This window comes from Sinocyclocheilus rhinocerous, unplaced genomic scaffold (assembly GCF_001515625.1).
Source record: "Sinocyclocheilus rhinocerous isolate Xijiao unplaced genomic scaffold, SAMN03320098_v1.1 scaffold605, whole genome shotgun sequence".
Taxonomy (NCBI): domain Eukaryota; kingdom Metazoa; phylum Chordata; class Actinopteri; order Cypriniformes; family Cyprinidae; genus Sinocyclocheilus; species Sinocyclocheilus rhinocerous.
In genome coordinates, this window is record NW_015661612.1 from 226,079 (window position 1) to 245,058 (window position 18,980).

Sequence of the window (18,980 nt, forward strand, 5' to 3'; positions counted from 1 at the left end):
GCTGTAATTTATTGTATTATTTGGCATTATTTATGATTCTGTTATGCTTTTAACGAAAAATACATAACTTATTTGTTGCCTTGCTTTAAGATGACGACTGCCAATGGCAAATGTTTTGAGGAACATTCATGTTTTGTAAATTTTTCATATGACCTGACATAATGTGATGTACTGTTTATAGCTGCTAATGTATGCACATTTTAGTGTATATGTATTTATTAATTGTAAACAAAAACCATCCATTATTTTAAATCTAAAGAGGTGCAGAGGGGATACACTGAGGGAATGTAAGGGCAATCAGCTTCGATCTGAGCTTCTCTTTATGGAAGTAATGGGAACTAATGTGCTGTGCAGGCTGTTCAATGGGTGTACAGTGGTTCATTTTTGTGGTTCGATTTTGGGTACATTTTGTAAAAATATTGAGAAACATTGTCTTTTGGTTCTGAAATCATATTTATAGTGGTCAGTGTGGGCACTCTAATGCAGTATGTGTATTGTTTTTATTTTTGCTTGTTTGTTTAGTTGTTTTTTTCTTTCTACTTTTTTTCTCGTTTTAATTCCCAAAATAGATGGAAAAATAGAAAAAAAAATTGTGAATGCAAACATCATGACACGGAAACTCACTGGTGTAAATCCCAAGAAATATTTCATAGCTTTTCAGATATTTTCAAAGTCCATTTGAAACACCCGGCTGGTTGAGGCCAACAACTACAGAAAATTTCAAGGAGACAATCCAACATTAATTATTAATTTAATGATCGTAAAATGTTAGTGGTAGTATGATAGAATATCAGCAATATATGATAACGAATCAATCATTTATTTAGATATGGGATGCAAAAGTTTGGGTATATGCAATTTCTTATTCTTACCATAGTAGAAAGCTGATGAATCTTTTTACTAAATGTAAAGTATTACGTTTTATATAAATCTTTTAATACAGTCATGTTTTAAGGTTTAAACATGGGTGATCAAGTCCAAAAGGATGAATGCATTATGATTTAACATTTCTCATGTTCGATTTTGCACAGGGACACCTTTGTTTCCATGTTTTGGTGTTTTTATTTGTTTCAGGAGACCAAGGAGGTGCCCAGACGTTTGAATTGTGGGAAGTTTTTTTTTTTTTTTTTTCCTTTGAAGAAAGTAAATCTGTGTGAATGTTAGTTTATCGGTGTGCTGGATATACAGGGTTAATGTCACCATCCATACGTCATTGTGTCATAGTAATGGAGCACTTGTCTTGTAGATTTTGTCCAAAAAATCATGTAGAGATTCATCTGGTCACGAGTGCACAACAAATACGACTATATCAGCAATGCAAACTCATCATATTACAATTAGTGAACTCCAATCAGTTATATACAGTATTAAGAGAGGTCCGCTTGCCTTCTGTGGTAACTTGCGATTCACTTTCATTGCTTATTTTCTTACGTTTCTGATACGTCAGTGGCACTTTAAGCTCTAAGAATTATGGAAATTGATGCAGGATGCATTTTTGATAATTAAACGATGAAACGGCGTGGCACGGGTCCAGATTAGGCTACAGTAGCGTGTGGGCAGTTTCGGGCGTTCGGAGGGTTGATTACTGACATGACCAGTTCATATTACTCCATAATATCTTAAGGACATGTACAATTATAGTCTGGGAACCCCCTGTTCATCTTCACTTAGTCAAAGCCCATTCAAAGCATCAAGCAAAGTCACAAATAGGGCTGATTTGTGAGCTAAATATTTATTGAGCATGAGTCCAAACTGTCACAGTGATTTTTAGTGTGAAATGACTCTGGTTGTTGCTGATGCTCTACGTGGGGCTTTGTTTCTTAAATCTATGATTTTGTATTTTTATTACGGCTAGCATTATGTTTTCCGAAAGCTCATGCAAATGGTGCTAGTCACTCTTATTTATCGTTCTGTAATATCCAGACATCTCTTCCCCAACCACAGCACATTTCTCTCTCCGAAAGCTTTGTGTATGCAGCTTATTTCCAAGATAGCCTAACGCTTTTACAACACTGATAGCAAAATACAATATCCTCTCATCAACTATCATAACTGATTTGACAGGAAAAGGGATTTTAAGCACAATTCCGCTGCTCATTTTCAGTTGGCACATATTGTACTATCTACTTCAAAGGTTATCTGTGACTATTTAAATAGAAAACTCTATCTATGGTGTCACATGCTTGAATGCAGAATACATTTCTTATTAATAATTGTGAAATCATCAGGTTACAAGTTTCCATTTCAAATGGATTTTAATTAACCATTTTAAACCAGGATTTTTGTATAAAAAAATAAAGAAAGAAGCATAGATTTCTTAATGTCTCTTGCTCTCTTCCTCTATCCAGCTCTTTAGCTATCTTTTTCTCTCTTATTTTATTTTTCAACCACATGGCATGATTTCTGTTGGTATGACACTTTTTTTGCTCTAAGTGTTTAAGATCACAAGTTGCAGTGATATTTCATTTTGAAATTGTGAAATTTGTACAATTTTTATCATGCTGGTGTTGACATCTCTTACTCAATAAAACTTGTGTTGCCTCATTACCTGTCCCTTTTATTCAACATATATGTTCGTAATTGCATTTTTGAATGATGTTACATTGGTTTGCTTCAAGGAGGTCTATGATACCTAAAAAAGGGAAAAAAAGGAATATACATTCATCTCTGTGGCAGTTGCATGTACAGTAGGCTACGTTACCTGGAGGCTATCATCTTTGGTCAAGGGTGTTCATGTCATGTGACTGATCATGCTTCAAAGGCAGCAGAGATGGAAAAATTAGTCATTACAGTCCATTACAAAATAGCCCTGCAGAAATTACGTTACGCTGACAAAACATCTAAGGAAATACTAAAGATTTGAAGTTGCTTGGAAATTTGTTTATTTTGTCAGAATACTCAAATACTTTTGAATAGCCCTTAATGACAAAACAGGCTTTTTGCCATCATGATGATACGAAACAGGTTAGATATCTTGTTAATTGTCTTACAATTGTGTATATGTTCTAGCTATAATTAATAGTCACTGATAGTCTGGCATACACTTTATAGAAAGATTTTCTATTTATAAATGTTTATAATATTTATAAATATTTATCTGTAAGTACATTACAACGCTGGCTATACATTTTTAGAGAGTAGAAGGTACATAATACATAACATGAATGACCCATAGCATATGTAAGTTTGCCCTCTAGTTTGTAGGAAAAAATATATATTTTTAGTTATTGTAAAATACAAAGACATATTTTGTATTTTATGTTTTTGAAATGTGCTTTTTCAGAAATATACAGAGCTTTTTAAGTCAAAATTGCTGACTTTTTGTCATGGAAAAAATGGAAGTAGTCACTGAAAACGTTTGACACGAGCAATTAAAACTAGCTACAGTTATTTTTACTTGGAAGTAAATTATAACTACGTTGACGGCTTGACTCATGAATATTCATTAGAATATTAATCGAGACCCCGCAGGACAATCATCACACATCTTGACAATGACCTTTTTCATATTCATGAGCTAAGGCGACCTCCAGGTCTAATAGGCCTATCTGTTAGGATTCCCATCCGTCCTAATGGCAAGAGGGACTAACTGCCGAATCAGAGCAGACAAATCTTGAACCGGTTGTTGGAACATAGCACAAGCATATGTCCACAATGTGCAATGCTGTGGATAGCCGCCAGGGTGCGCAGGTTTCCAACCTATAGTCACATGACACAAACTGAAGATGTCTGCGACAGAAGAGGACACGGAACTCAGAGATCTACTGATCCAAAACTTGGAAAACAGCGGTGTTTTGAATAAAATTAAGGTATTTGTCCTGGATGTTTCGAAACACGTTTTATGTCCTTATGAGGCTGGAATAGTTCCTGTCTCATACGGGACATATTTTGTTTTTGTTTTTTTAGCGCAGTGTTTGTTAGCATAGTGATGCTAAAGTTGTTATGGGCAACAAATGGACAACAGCAACTGGTGTGACAACATTGAGTGATGACACTGCGCTGTTATATAACCCTCAGCTACTAAAGATGAGACTTATAATGTCATTGTTTATCTTGGCTGTATTAATATTAAACAACATGTTTTCTAATTAACCGGCAAGGCTCCAAAGTCTTGTTTTATTTTATTTTGGAAAGGTGTTGGACTCACAGGTATTGAGGAAGTCATCTAAAATGATCAGGCAACAAGTAATCTGGTTTAACCTGTAATATGATGCCTTTAATGAGCTGTACCTTTTATAACTGCAGTTATACCGTATCTGTACATAAAAGTGCTTCTTTACTAACTGCAGCTTCAGTAACATATCTGAGTTTTGAGCTGTTCTGATCCTCCATGAGTCTGTTTGGTGCCGTACTGTTATAAACATGTCTGAATAAAGGACATATGAAGTGATGATGAGTGAGGTCTCTTTCTCTCTATCTCTTTACAGGCAGAGCTACGTGCAGCTGTTTTTCTTGCCTTAGAAGAGCAGGACAAAGTTGAGGTAATTATAAATAGTTTTAATGCATTTTTTTTATTTCATCATAAATTGAATCTTTTGCTGATTAAATGCTTTTATGTTAATTGTATGTTTTTGCATGAACATTATTTTACTTGTACAAGATTCAGTAATATAGATGACAACTCTTTTAAATAGAATAAATCACCTCTTGTGAATGAAAACTTGAAAAAGTCCCTCAACACAAAGGATGGTAAGTATGAATTCCATAAAAAAAAGGTCTGTCCTTATTAGTTTTGTCTGTCTTGTTTTGATGTGATGATGATTTGGGTTGTAATACACAACACGATTTTTAAAGTCTGGACAGATTTTAAAACACTAGGCATAATACACTTGCCAAATGGTTACAGAAAAAAAATGATATCATACACTTAATGACAGAGGATCAAACACTCAGACTTTCAGGATGTTCTGAACACAACAAGCTCATGCGGACACATGCATCTCTTTGCTAGGAGACGCACGCAGGGTTCCCACGCTTCTTGAAAGTACTTGAAAGTGCTTGAATTTCAGACATATGGATTCAAGGCCTGGAAAGTACTTGAAAACAAACATAGATCCTTGAAAGTGCTTGAATTAAATTTGAAATTGAAAAATTGTTCGGCACTAATGATTGGGGGTGGAGATGGAGGAGCGCGAAAAAACAACAACTTGTGTGTGTTGATGCGCGGACAGTTTTCTTAAGCCCGCTTCTGCTGAATTTCTGACCATTACCGCCCACTCCCGCAACGTGTGTGTCATGCTCCCGCAAACATTCTTATTGTATATATTTCATAAATTAAAATAGTTCCTAATATAGTAACAGCTGAGGCGCTGCGCATCTCTAAAAGCAAACACAGCCGAGTTTCATTCATGAATGAAAGTGCGTTTTTGAACGAATCTAGTGAGTCAGTGATTCATGATTACCCATACATAAAGATTTCATTCCTGAATGAATCAGCTGTTCAAACGAATCAATTGAATGAATGATTCAGTGATAAAATTAGTGACTTGCCGCCACCTGCTGAGCTAAGGAGAAAATGTAGAACTTGAAAAATTGGAAAAACAGCTTAGTGAAAAGCGTTTACAGTTTAAAAGCAAATAGAAAGTCCTATTTTTTTTTATTTCTTTTCTTTATATTTTTTTGCAGATTTGCACATGTACAAGGTTTAAAATGTTCATGAAATATTTTTTAAAAATACTGACGTTTTGAGCAGCTGCATGTTTGAGCAGCTGCATTCCTCTAGGTCAAAGATTAAAAAATGGGATTTACAATAAAAAGTAATTTACAAAATTATTTTGACTTGAGTTTATTTGTTAATGAGTAACGTCTCTCTTGAGTGAATGTGCACATTTTTAATGTTATCAGGTTTTACCATGTTATTACAACATTTAACCATTTTTTATTAATTTAAAAATTGAGAAATTCTTTCAAATTTAAATCTTGTACAAGAACTACAGCAAAAACCAGTTTGATGCATATTTTATCATAAATTTATGAAACCTTCACATTCAAAACATTATTACTATGAAATGTTTAATTTAAATGTTAAGTGTAAGTGGTGAAATGTTAAGTACTGTAAGGTCTTTCATGATGCTACATATGCTGGGGTGTGAATTTGATAGGTGCTTGATATAAAATAAATGGTGCTTTAAAAAGTCCTTGAAAATCCTTGAATCTGGTGTTCATGAAAGAGTGGGAACCCTGCGCACGAGAAATGACAAGATGTGTTCTAAAATCAGCTCAAAATATCAAACATGTTAAATATTCTCTGACTGGATGGAATCATAGACTAAAGCTAAAAAAAATTGTGCTCATCATACACTACATGATTTTCTGCGAAATGTATTTATTTTTGATCTGATGTTTTGCTTACATTTCTAAATGTTTGCTTTGGAAAATTATGCATTTTCAGCATATCTTTCTCTTCTTGTAGGTCGCTTGGTAGCAGGTCTTATCATTGACTTCCTGCAAGTCTTCAATTTAGACTTCACCCTAGCGGTGTTTCAACCTGAAATTAGTACGGTATGTCAGTGTTATATAATATACAACGCTGTAAGTGATACACAGTATGAAGCTGTCATTCAGAAATTCATGTAAATATTTTTTGATTGATTGATCTGAATGTGCTATGCTATGTCCTCTGTGACCTCATATCTCTTTCATCTGAACTAACATACCCTACTATGTGTTATTCAGCTCAATGGGATTGACAGTCGTGAAACTCTGTCTAAAGAGCTTGGCATATCGGAATCGGAGGTGAATAAAAACACCCCTCTCCTGCTAGAGTTGGTGAAGAGGGGCCGGCATAAGGACAAGACCTCCATTTTCACAGAGGTGATCTTTGATGCTCTGCATTTCAGCCAATTGGATGAATTCATGTCTTTCAGATAGCATGACTTTCTCTCTCTCCTGTCTTCCATTTCTCAGGGAGATCGGTTGACTGAGAGAACTTTTCCCAAGGTACTTTTCCCACCATTGGCTGGCTCAGGTCCAGTCCATGTTATCTGTCTTGATCTCTCTGTAACCTGTTTTTGCACCCACACATACAGTAAGCACAGGTAGGGTTGTTGCACTCTCAGGAACAGATCCAGTCACAGACTAGTAATGGTGTTAACCTACTTATTTCACTTGTGGTTGGAGAGCACATCTCGGGTTGATTCGTATCACCAGTTTACCCACACATCACAAACCCCAGGCAAATTATTCAGGTCACACAAGGGAAGGATGATGTAAATGAACATCTTTAAGTGCTGCTGCAAAAAAAGGTTTTCCTGTTAAGATACTTGTGCAAAACAAGCTTGTCCTACTTCTAGACATTTTGTCTTGTTTTGTGGGCACCTTACGTGCATTTGTTGAATCCAGCCTATAGCGCTGCATGACTACTGTCATGTCAGACGAGACTTCAAATGCTATGGTTTCATAATTGTTCATTGTGACATCCTGTCTTGTTTGTAAGTGCACAACATGACTGTCCCAAGCATGTGATGTATATTACAAATTTGTATAAAAAAATAAAATTGTATATTCATTTTAAATATTAAAATAACCTAAGAATTTCAAATAATATAGGAGTATATGACCTGACCATAATATATGACCCTGGACCACAAAACCAGTCATAAGGGTCAATTTCTCGAAATTGAGATCTATACATCATCTGAAAGCTGAATAAATAAGCTTTCCATTGATGTATTGTTTGTTAGGATAGGACAATATTTGGCTGGCTATTGCTACAAATATACCCCAGCGACTTTTGGTCCAGGGTCACATATATTGATTTTCTTCTTAGTGTAATCTGCAATGATTGTAGTAATATTTGTGAATGGTTTTTAGGAATTGTTGCCCCGTCAAATTGCTGATGCCCGCAAGAAATTTGACAGTCATGACAAGGTAACTTTTTTATTATTATTTGTATTATTAATTAAATAATAATTCATACAATATACTATTTAATATATAATTGTTCATTTTGAAATGCTACTATTTTGAAGTTAATATTCATTAGTTTTTAGTTATTATTGTGCTATTAATTGTATTACTACTTTGGTCATAATAAGTCATTAAAATTATTATATAGTAATAATTTGGTAATTAATAGCTAAATTAATATATAAATATAAAAACCTTTGTGAGTAATTTATATCTTTTGATTTGATTTTACAGAACAGAAGTGGTGAGATCAACAGAGATGCTGTTGTTGGCATTTTCGCCGATCTTTTTCCCCAGTTCAGCAGGTGTGTTTCAGCATTGTGGACTCTGAATGCCACGAACTCTAGGAAATGTCTGAATTTACTGGTACTGAAACCCTCATTTTTGTAATGACTGAAAGTGTTTACATCTTCCCACATTGTTGGTTTGCTCTTCTGTAATCATGTCTGGTTGACTTTCTTGACGTTGTGGTCATGGCCTTTCTCATGACTTGGGAAAGAGTGTATTTCAGAATAAATGTTTCTTAATCATTATTAAAGATCAATTGATTGTACTTAATGCACTGTAGTTTTAGCCATTTTGGTTGTAGTTACTATGAATGGCCACGTATTTTTAATGACTAATATGACTAATATTATTAGTTGACTAATATTTTTATTTTTTATTTTTTTGTATCTGCAAATAAAAAGAAACATGCTGGACAGTTACGTCACTGAGGAATTTAGAGCCAAAGGCAAGGACACGAGCAATAGTAAGTATTTGTGATCTTGTTTAGTTTTCCATTATTTTAAGGGATGCAAATTTCATGTGTCTGGAAGTCTTATCATTCATTGACAAATAAACTGCAATAGTTGCTCATGGAGTTTTGTCTGCCACTTCTTTCTTAACTTTACGCAGCTGTAGACTTTCAGGACTTCCTGGGAATGTACAAATACTTTTTCATACAGTGTCGAAGTGTGGTGAGCAACCTTAAACACGTTCTCATTTCTTTTAGCACTCCTTTTTTGTGATTTCTGTAATGAGGCCTGGAATATCGTTTATAGGTTACCAGTGAGAGTAGCGATGCACTTTACTCCTCAAGTAAAACTACTGAAGATAGAATCTTTTCGTCTTCCGCCAGCAAGGTAAACTGACTTCCTGTCTTTCTTTGTTTGTTTCTCTATCTCTGCTTATCTTTCTCTCACACACTTTCCTCTCACCTTCTGTCAAGATTATAACCTCTGATATTCTTTGTGTATCAAATGAGTTACTTTTTGTCGGGTGTAATATTCTGTCTTTCACCTACCTGTATATGTAAAAAATAACAAGCCACAAAGCCACAGCTTTTGTTAGCCTGTTCATGTGCAAAACCTGCAACATGTTATTAAAAATGTTAGTTTTATTGCATGCACAATTTCCATTCGTTCTACTTTCATTTCATCCAGCTCCTTAAGTTGAACCCCAGAACATCATTCGTTTTATGAATAGAAGATGCGTGGTGTAGTATTGGGTGTCTCGTTTTTGATTTATCGGCATATCTTTTATCGTTGGTTATATCGTAGATGGTGGGTGATGCACAATAGTAAATTCATGCAGTCACTGAAGTTTGACTCACAAAGGGGAAAGGGATTTTACCAGAGTGTAGGCAAGTGCCTATATGACCTGCACAGAATGTAGTGTCACACATCATATATTAAGCTCTTAAAAAAATTAATGAATAAATAAAAAATTATATATATATATTCAAGATTCAAGATTTTTTATTAAAGAAAAATGATTATGTCATTGATAAGAAATATATATGGTTTCTTCTAAATGAATTATTTGACAGTTATTCACTATATTTATTCCACATACCATACCATTGGGAATTTCAAACATATAATTAATCATTAATCAATTAATTAATTAATCAAGAATTTTTATGCAACCAAATAATACTTTTTTTGATGAGGATTCTTATATAAATTTTCTTTAAGAATTTGAATTGTTTTTTTTATGGCCCTAAATGAACAAAACAATCTATTAATTCTTAAATTAATTCCATCTTCCTATGTCTCTCCAAATTACATTAAATGACGTTTAAGCATCATATATGTTTTTTACATACTATACCATTGGGAAATTCAAACATACAATAAATGTAAACTTATAGATATTTTGATTCAAATTGTCCAAATCTTTATGAAAGTTACTCCATGTGTCAGATTCAATTGCATTTTTGTTGCATGCAGTAGTTGTTTTTTTTGTGTGTATTTGTATCCTACAACAGTTCCTCCTTTTTTGTTTTGCATATATTTTTATTCGGTTCACTTAATCCATATCCATGTATGATTTAGTGAGGGTAGCATGTCATTGTTGTAAAAGGGAAGCTGATGGCTGTATTCTGGTGCTCAGATACCCAGGTATAAAGGATTTGTTAAGCACAGTTCAGCGCAGGAAGAAAAGGCTGACCCAAAGGTAAAGCACACGTGCGTCAGCTCTGATACAGGAGCTTTTGATCAGCTCAACCATGTGGCTTCCTTTAGGTCTCACAAATGATTCATAAATGGGTGGTGTCTACACACATTTGGCTGTTGTTAGGTAGATGTGACAAAATTATGATTTGTGCTCCTTCCTGTTACTGTTATCACATGTGCAAGTGGAAGTTCATGTCCCAAGACTAAATTACTGCTTTGTATTCAGGATGCAAAAAGCGCTTGTATGTGAAATGTGCCAAACGTAGCCCATGGTTGAATTGGAACCATCTTAGCACTTGATATAGTAAACTGGCTATTGCAGAGCAGATTTATGCTAATACACAATACAAATGAGATCAGTCTTTGCAAAAAGATTTAGAGCAAAGATACTGACAAGGCTTTCACTAATCACCCAATACTATTGTGAAAATAAATGAATTAACACTTACTAACACCTTTTTATTAACCAGATTCAGCATGTGTCGTCTAACCTCTTGCCTTTGGATGTGTACACTAATTCTGAAACATTTCATCTCAAGTAAAACCTTTCTTTTGAAAATTGACCTATACAAAGAAATAGATCGATTTGTGAGTGGGTTGAATGACGCAGCATTTTTCTTAACGTGGGCCAGTTTCAAAATGGGCTTTTTAACAACCTACTTTTCTTGTAAGTTATGTGAGATGCTCTTTACTTTGAATCTTTTAATCGTCTACTCTTAGGAATTTCCAAATAAATTTTACTTGAGAATGTCATGTTTTAAAAGCACTTGGTCAAAGGGAACAAATTTTTCTTTGATTTTTATCTCATTATTTTAGCTCATTATGGAACCTCACTTTTGTACACATAGCACTTAATCTAAAATGGGCAGCTGTTGGTTCCAAACTGAACTGAACATAGCAGATGATGCTTATTGTTCATGTTGATTGCATTAGGTGAAATCTGGCGCTTATGGCCTTGTGGTGTTATTAGAGCATGTTGATAATATTGCGACTTTCCCATAGGCCGGAGACAGAAGACCTGGTGAAACACTGGGGCCTCAGAAGAACAGAGGGTCTGTTCAAGTGTCTGAAGGGTCAGAGGAGGGGTTAGGTGATGGGAAAAACCTTCCCACCACACTGAGGAGAGCACTGGAGTTTGGACTGGAGGATGAGGATGAAGGAGACTCGTTCTTTGATGATCCTCTTCCTAAACCTCAAAAGACCTATGGCTGGTAAGGATACCTTCACTAGGAGAAATCATCAATTATGTCTTCTCTTGTGGACCGGACACACTGACAAAGTAACAGGAAGTCTTTTTTTTTATCTTATCGAAAGTTGGAGATTTGAGGTGACGCAAGTGACAAACTGTTGATATATAGGCATGCCACTTAAAAATAAAATGAAGAAATAAATTAATAGAAAAAAGAAATAAAATAATAGTCTAATTAAAAACAGTAGTGTGAATATATAAATCACTACTTAAATTGACAAATAGTGTTTATTTAATTTATGTTTACAATTTTAGTTAAATGTAACAATAAAATACTACAAAAAAATTTTGTATTTATACAGATATTGCCAAGTGTGAACTGTCCAATGGCATGTTTTTTTTGTTTTTTTTAAATGCCAGAAAGAATACCATTTAGCAAAAGGATAATGAAAAGCAATTTGTATATGCTATATATAAAAATGAAAATAGAAACGTCAGTGTGAAATGTCATTTATCAAAGTCCTAGTTTGACACTCATAGTGGGAGCAGATTTCCATTCAGAGCTTTGAACAAGGACTGTTTCAGTGCCCACATGTTCTACTGAGACTAAAAGAGCAAGTAAAAACGAAATGATCTAAACCGCTGGCACCTTTGACTGTAATTTCAGAAGCATAGATCTGGGTTCTTCATGTTTTTGAAGCTCATAACTGTAGTTAATTTTTTACTGTGTAAATATGACAGGCACCCACCCTTAAGTCACAATTCTGCTCTTAGTTAAAATACAGAGAAGTGCTTTTATTTTTTCTGACCAGTATCTTCTCCTTTTTACTGTTGTCTCTTAATGCTGCACGTGAAAACAGTGGTTTATCTTTGGCAGATAAGCCTTATTCAGGTCAGAAAGAGTAAGTACTTCCCGTTTTCATTTTGTATTCGCATTTTAGTATGATTTTGACTATGACAGATAAAGGGTAGATTTTGGAGCTTTGTTGTATGCTGCACCATGTCCCTCTTTTGCTTTTTGTAGCTGCCACTCCCTTTCCCTCTTTCTGTAACTGTGTCTGTGCTCTGTATGTGTTTTCCCCCCCTGTGAGAAGTCAGCACTGGCAGAGGGAAGGAAGCCTGTCAGGGCGATCCTTATCCCAAATGAGGAGGGGCACTAGCCTCAATGAGTGATTTATTTAACATTATCATTATTTTGTTATTATCCTTATTTTTATTGATTTCATTATTTTCAAATTTTTTAAGCTATCAATGGTAGAGTTGCTAGATAATGTAAAAAAATAAATAAATAAAAAATAAGAATCATTATCATAAACATATCATTGACATCATATGGCTGCTTATATCCCTTATGCTTGTCTATTAATTACCCAGCCAAGATCCAGCGATGTCCCTGTATGAACACGACTTTTAATAAATATAGTTGTCAAATACTGCCTGTGTGAATGTGGCCATTATTATACCATAACGTTTAAACCTTAACACCATTACCTGATATTGTCAAAAGGAAAATCCAGCAACCAAAAGTACAGGAGTAGTGCAGTGACTACAATCACAATTGTATGTGTGTGTTTTTTTTTTTTTACCTTTGCCCTTCTCCTTTCTTTCCTTCTCTGCATTTGCTCTGCATGTTTTCTTTATTTCTCTCTCTCTCTCTCAATGCCTTCTTCTTGGTTTTATGTGTATATGTATGTGTGGATGAACATTCTCTTGCTCTGTCTGGCCTCAGCCTGTCTGCTATTGGCAGTGATAAAGAGGGAGATGGAGAGGACATGCTCTCTGACTGTGATAACAGGCCCAGCCCTGACTCTGAACCTAGGTGAGCTGGGCCATTTCCTGTCTGTCTCCTGCCATAACTTCTCTCTTCCTTCACTTCTCATTATATGGCTGTCAGCTGACTTCACGAAGAGTCTCATCTGGTCTGTTTTCCAGGAGAGAAGGCTTGGGCAGCAGTTTAGGGAAAGCATTCACGGCAGACACGCAGCTAAAGAGTGCGGGAGGATCTCCTGAGAGCAGCCAGAAAGATCATTCATCTGACAAAAATGGTAGCAAACCATTTGTGAAATCAATCAAGATTCTTTCTCAGATGATTCTGGATCGATCCAAAATTTTACATGAACTTTTCCCCCAAAAACTGCAAATGAAGGGTTAATTGAAGTGACATGTATAGCACAAAATATAGAATAAAGGGAATAAAAGAATTTGCACATGAATTAGGCCTGCATCCATCTTAACCCATGGGTGCAAAATCAGGCTGTTTACTCCGTTGTTGGGGCTGTTCATGTTCATACAGCAGCAGAATACTGTGGTCAGTCCAGTTTTACAGAGTTAACTACCGTTGTATTCACACACACTTTGGATTAAACAAGAGTAATAATCAATTTCAACATCTTAACTGGCTCCCTTAAATTATCAAGACTCACAACCACATTTAATAAAACTGATTAAATGATGTCACATTTATTAAATAATGTCTTGTTAAATGTGATCAAAAAAATTCAATGTTATGAACAGCAATTTTTCATATTTACTTTTGTCACTTTCGTTACAAGTGCTGATTACAACTAGCTTGGCTTTGTTCGTACAAACAATATTTGATCCACTGCTGAAAAATGTCAAATGAACCAGGGGTATCGCTATATATAAATGACATTCAGTGCTTATATATCCAGGAGAGAAGGCTTGGGCAGCAGTTTAGGGAAAGCATTCACGGCAGACACGCAGCTAAAGAGTGCGGGAGGATCTCCTGAGAGCAGCCAGAAAGATCATTCATCTGACAAAAATGGTAGCAAACCATTTGTGAAATCAATCAAGATTCTTTCTCAGATGATTCTGGATCGATCCAAAATTTTATATGAACTTTTCCCCCAAAAACTGCAAATGAAGGGTTAATTGAAGTGACATGTATAGCACAAAATATAGAATAAAGGGAATAAAAGTATTTGCACATGAATTAGGCCATTCTGGACAGTTTCCATTACACAGAATGAGAGCTGCTTCTGATGCTGTTATACATGCTATTTTTTGTTTGTGGGCAGAGTTGACATATTTTAGTATGCCATTTATGCATAATCTTACACATAATTTAACCCACCAAAGGTTTCTAAAAAAAATCGGAAAACATCATGAATCATCAGAGTGGGATTGTGACTTTCTGGATCGAAATTGAATCAACTCATGAGGTGCTTAAAGATTTCCCTAACTGATATGAATTTGACACTAATTAATATCTTTTCTCCATAATTACTGTCTTAGGTACGTCTAGTTCTAAAGATAAGGGTGTAAAAGATTTTCCCGCTCCAAATGAGAAAACTGCATCCCCTTTGCTGGGTAGGAACTCCTCAATAATATGTTCAATATTTTTTGAACCATCAAATCAAAAAATTCTACTCACTATCACATTTCACATTTCTCCTGTTCAAAAAAAGAATGCTTTGCAGATGAAGATCTTGACTATGACGATGACTTCAACAGGTAAAGAACATGCCCATCAGATGTTTCACTGGTCTCATGTTATTTTTGCTCGTTCTGAATCCTGATGAAGTTTTGTCATCTCTATAATTTCTCTTCAGTCATCGTTCTGAAAACTCTAAGAGTGAAGTGAGCATCGATGAGGAGATTGAGGAGGTGTCGATAGAGGGACCTGACATCAGCGATAAGGTATTGTTTTCTCCATCCTCAAAAACGTGCCATTATTTGTGTTGACATCGCTTGTTTCAAAAGGAGTTTAAATGACTGTGGGTCTTGATCATTTTCAGATGAACTGTTCCATTATTAAGCTTGTAAAGAAATGATTGACATTTATAATCCAGTATGAATGCAACATTGATGTGGTTATTCTTAATGTCAGTTAATTATGGCCCCACTTTTCACAATTCTATGTGAAGAGGGACAAATGTCAACAGAGTGACCTCATGGATAAGAATGCATTGTGTAAAAGGCAAGAAGTGAGAGTGGCATGTTTTGTTAATTGCAAATATGGGTACTTAAAGGGGCCCGATGAGGCAGTGAGAGGAAGTGACATAAGTACTCAACAGTCTGGTTTCACAGACAGATCCTAAGCCTGGGATACACTGCAAGATTTTTGGCTTTCCCAGACGAAAGATTGCCATCGTGAAGCAATCCTGGCGATTTCTGTGATCGTGGCTCTTAATCGGTGGTCCTGTCGTACAGTGAGAGAGGTTCAAAGATGGGCGTTTTCCCGGTCTTGCGACCAAAGATAGCCTACGATAGTTTTCTGACAGTGTCAGAAATTCAGCAAGCTCAACGCACAGTGTTTGCTGCTACGACCTGCGTCTACTCAGCAGCCAATGAAATTGCAACATGAAATGACATATTGATCCACGCGACCAGCGGCGCTACAATTTAAATGCCATGGAGGCAAAAAAAAGGAGAAGGGTCTGGCTGCAGACTTGCACTTGCACTCTCAGACTTGCACTCTCAGACACTTGCGCTTCCGCAATTGACATCACTTGCAGTCTTTTTTATTTTTTCTTTTGTTCTATTTATTGATTACTTTTTGTTTGAATCTCTCAACATTTTACAACAGTAGCCAGGTGGTGAAGACAAGAAAAAAGAAACTAAATTACGCTGTATGGGAGGACAAGTGAAAGTTTGCGCATTGTGTTCATGGCCATCTGCTTGCCTCGTAGTACATTAAATAATAACTATATATCGAATTTTATCTTTTAATTGCACTTAATATATCTTAATACATTAAGCCATATTAAGTGTTTATGTTTTTCTACAGGAGGAAAACGCTTAACGAGAGACTTATATCAGACATATTCTGCTGTTCTGTGGCCACGGATTTGCAAAAGGGTCTTGTCTTTTTCTTGCAGGACCCTGTATGTTATAGTACTAAATTAGTTTTAATCGTTTAATCACCACCACAGCTTCTTGTCTCCATTGGCAACACGCACGATTTGTGTCGATTGCAAGTGACGTCGCAGGTAGCGGAGAGTGCAAGTGGCGAATGCAAGTGACATTGTAATTTAGTTTCTTTTTTCTTGTCTTCAACACCTGGCTACTGTTGTAAAATGCTGAGAGATTCAAACAAGAAGTAATAAAAAAAATAGAACAAAATAAAAAATAAAGACTGCAAGTGACGTCGCTAGCGGAAGCGCAAGTGTCTGAGAGTGCAAGTTTGAGAGTGCAAGTGCAAGGCTGCAGCCAGACCCTTCTGAAAAAAAGTAGAAGGTATACTGGTATGTGGGATACCCATAAAGAACAAATTCTTGTTGAGTTGTGGCAGCAGAGGGCATGTTTGTACGATGTGTCCTCTAGCTGCTATCATGACCGCACCAAAAAGGACATAGCATGGAAGGAGATAGCGGAGGAACTGCAGCTGCCAAGCTCCCTGTGCAAAACTGGCATCCCAAGTTGTCCTCTTTTCCCGAGACATGAGCGGGTCCATATTGCCCTCTTCTGCCGGCGCCTCTTCTTTGTTTCAGTGCACATGAAAAGCACAACTGCCAAAGCACGATCCACCTTGATGTACCGGTATTTTTTATTTTTTTTATGTACTGGTATTTGTTTACCACTAATGCATGCTGATGACGTTGCGCTAACGTGTGTCGCAGCCGTCGCAGCCTACGATTCAATAGGTGTCATCATAGTACAGTCTACATGCTTGTCGTACCCAAGTTTAAACGATCCATGTCGCACAGTGTGATAAAGTAATGATCTTATAGGATTGCTAAAATCGTGCAGTGTATCCCGGGCTTTAGACTAATCCAGGATTAGGCCATAGTTCAATAATTTTTGTAAACATGCCTTAGAAAAAAAAAAGACTGGTTTGCATCTTGAGACAAAACAAGGGCACTGACATATTTTAGTTTATTTTTTCATTTATTTGTACAGGGACAACGCACAACAAAAGTGTTGTGCCAGAGTTAGCTATAAAGCTAATTTGCATCTGCAGTCCCTGGGCAGGATGTTGATACGAAATTACAATATTCAGTCACAAACAATACAATACATACAACACTTACAATATACAATATTTTAAGATCAATCGGTGCTAGTTTCTTTCAGTTGAAACCGCTCAGGCTTAAGCCTGGTCTGTGTAACCGGGGGATAGTATAACAAAAATAATAGCCTTTGGTTTAACCTTGAATGTGATTTTGGATCTTATTGACTCTAATTCTTATCATTTTATTTGGTTTCTCTCACTTTCTTTTTTCAAGCTTGATGAAACCACTCAGGATGTGAGCGTCTCGCAGATAAGTTTGGGTGCCGACTACATGGAAGATGTTGCTTGACATCTAACTGTCAGTTCCTTATTTTATACTTTATGTATTTATGGATTTAGTTCACAATAAATAATTAAGTACAGTCTGACTGTTGACTCGTCCTGTTTTTTTAATTACCATTTAAAACAAAAAACAAAACAAAAGGACAGAAATGAAAGGATAGCAAATTGTGAGTTCTCTTGTTTAAAATAATACCAGAGTCATTGAGTTGTGTTTTAATGTCAGTGAAAGTGTTACAGAAATCACAGTGAAATTAATCTTCAATCATGAATAAAGTGCTAAAAGTGAATGTCTGTTGGGTATTTCTGTTTGAGGCGTAGCACCAACCTTTTACATGAAACCATAATCTAAACCTTACATGTGTGTCAGACAGCTTTGATGGTCTGACACTCACACCTACATGTTCCTATACAGCGCTCTTTAAGCGGCAGTGACGTGCCTCCTTTTGCTCAGGTCAGATAATATCAATTTCTTATTACGCAGCTGTGCCCTGCCCAAGTTGTCTTTCCTCATCAGAAACCAGAAGGAACAGAAACCTCTCACTGCATTCCATTAGACTTGTTTGTGTAGATACTGGTAAGTCGCTTCTTTTTTCCGCTTCAGTCACATGTTACATTTTTAGATGGACATAAGTCAGTGCCTATTTGTTTTAATACCTATGTATTTAATTACCTGAACTGGAGATAAATTATTTATGCTAGTCTTGGTGTTGTGGGCAACAAATTTGAATCAATGTAAATTTGAAGGCTTAGTGTGCAGGATCTGCATTTAATTGAGACACTTGCAGTATAAAAACTGATATTTGCCCACTGAGAGAAGGATAAAGTTTGCTCTATAAAATTATATATAGATAGATATAGCATGATCTTTTTTTATAGCAATGAATGAAATTGCATGATTCTTCTGTATGCCAGTATCTAGTGAATACATGAACATTCAAAAAAAAATAAAAATTCTATAAAAACTTGCCTGGAAATATTTTTATGCTTAAGTTTTCCTGTGTGCATGAAGCGGACACTCCGTATGTGTTCTTATTTAATTAAGACAGCCTTTATAAAAACAACTGTGACATACAAACATGACAAAGATGCCCTGGGCAGGATGTTGATACGAAATTACAATATTCAGTCACAAACAATACAATACATACAACACTTACAATATACAATATTTTAAGATCAATCGGTGCTA

The 18,980-nt window shown here is 35.7% G+C and overlaps 1 protein-coding gene across 7 annotated transcripts; it reads left to right on the plus strand.

Annotated features, from left to right (window-relative positions):
- Positions 1-3,655: 3,655 nt before the first annotated feature.
- Positions 3,656-18,266, plus strand: LOC107726485 (FGFR1 oncogene partner-like). Of its 7 annotated transcripts, none has more exons than XM_016536085.1 (20): positions 3,656-3,809; positions 4,428-4,481; positions 4,635-4,689; positions 6,413-6,501; positions 6,676-6,813; positions 6,907-6,939; positions 7,813-7,869; positions 8,143-8,213; positions 8,598-8,659; positions 8,806-8,867; positions 8,952-9,032; positions 10,285-10,347; positions 11,349-11,557; positions 12,396-12,437; positions 13,265-13,354; positions 13,468-13,580; positions 14,791-14,865; positions 14,964-15,009; positions 15,108-15,195; positions 17,724-18,266. In XM_016536085.1, exons 1-20 carry the CDS (start codon positions 3,726-3,728, stop codon positions 17,796-17,798), a joined length of 1,587 nt encoding a protein of 528 aa, XP_016391571.1. In that variant the 5' UTR covers positions 3,656-3,725; the 3' UTR covers positions 17,799-18,266. The 7 variants fall into 7 exon arrangements, with proteins under 7 accessions (XP_016391571.1, XP_016391572.1, XP_016391570.1 ...); XM_016536086.1 differs by having other exon boundaries at positions 14,976-15,009; XM_016536084.1 differs by lacking the exon at positions 10,285-10,347 and adding an exon at positions 12,630-12,704.
- Positions 18,267-18,980: the final 714 nt, after the last annotated feature.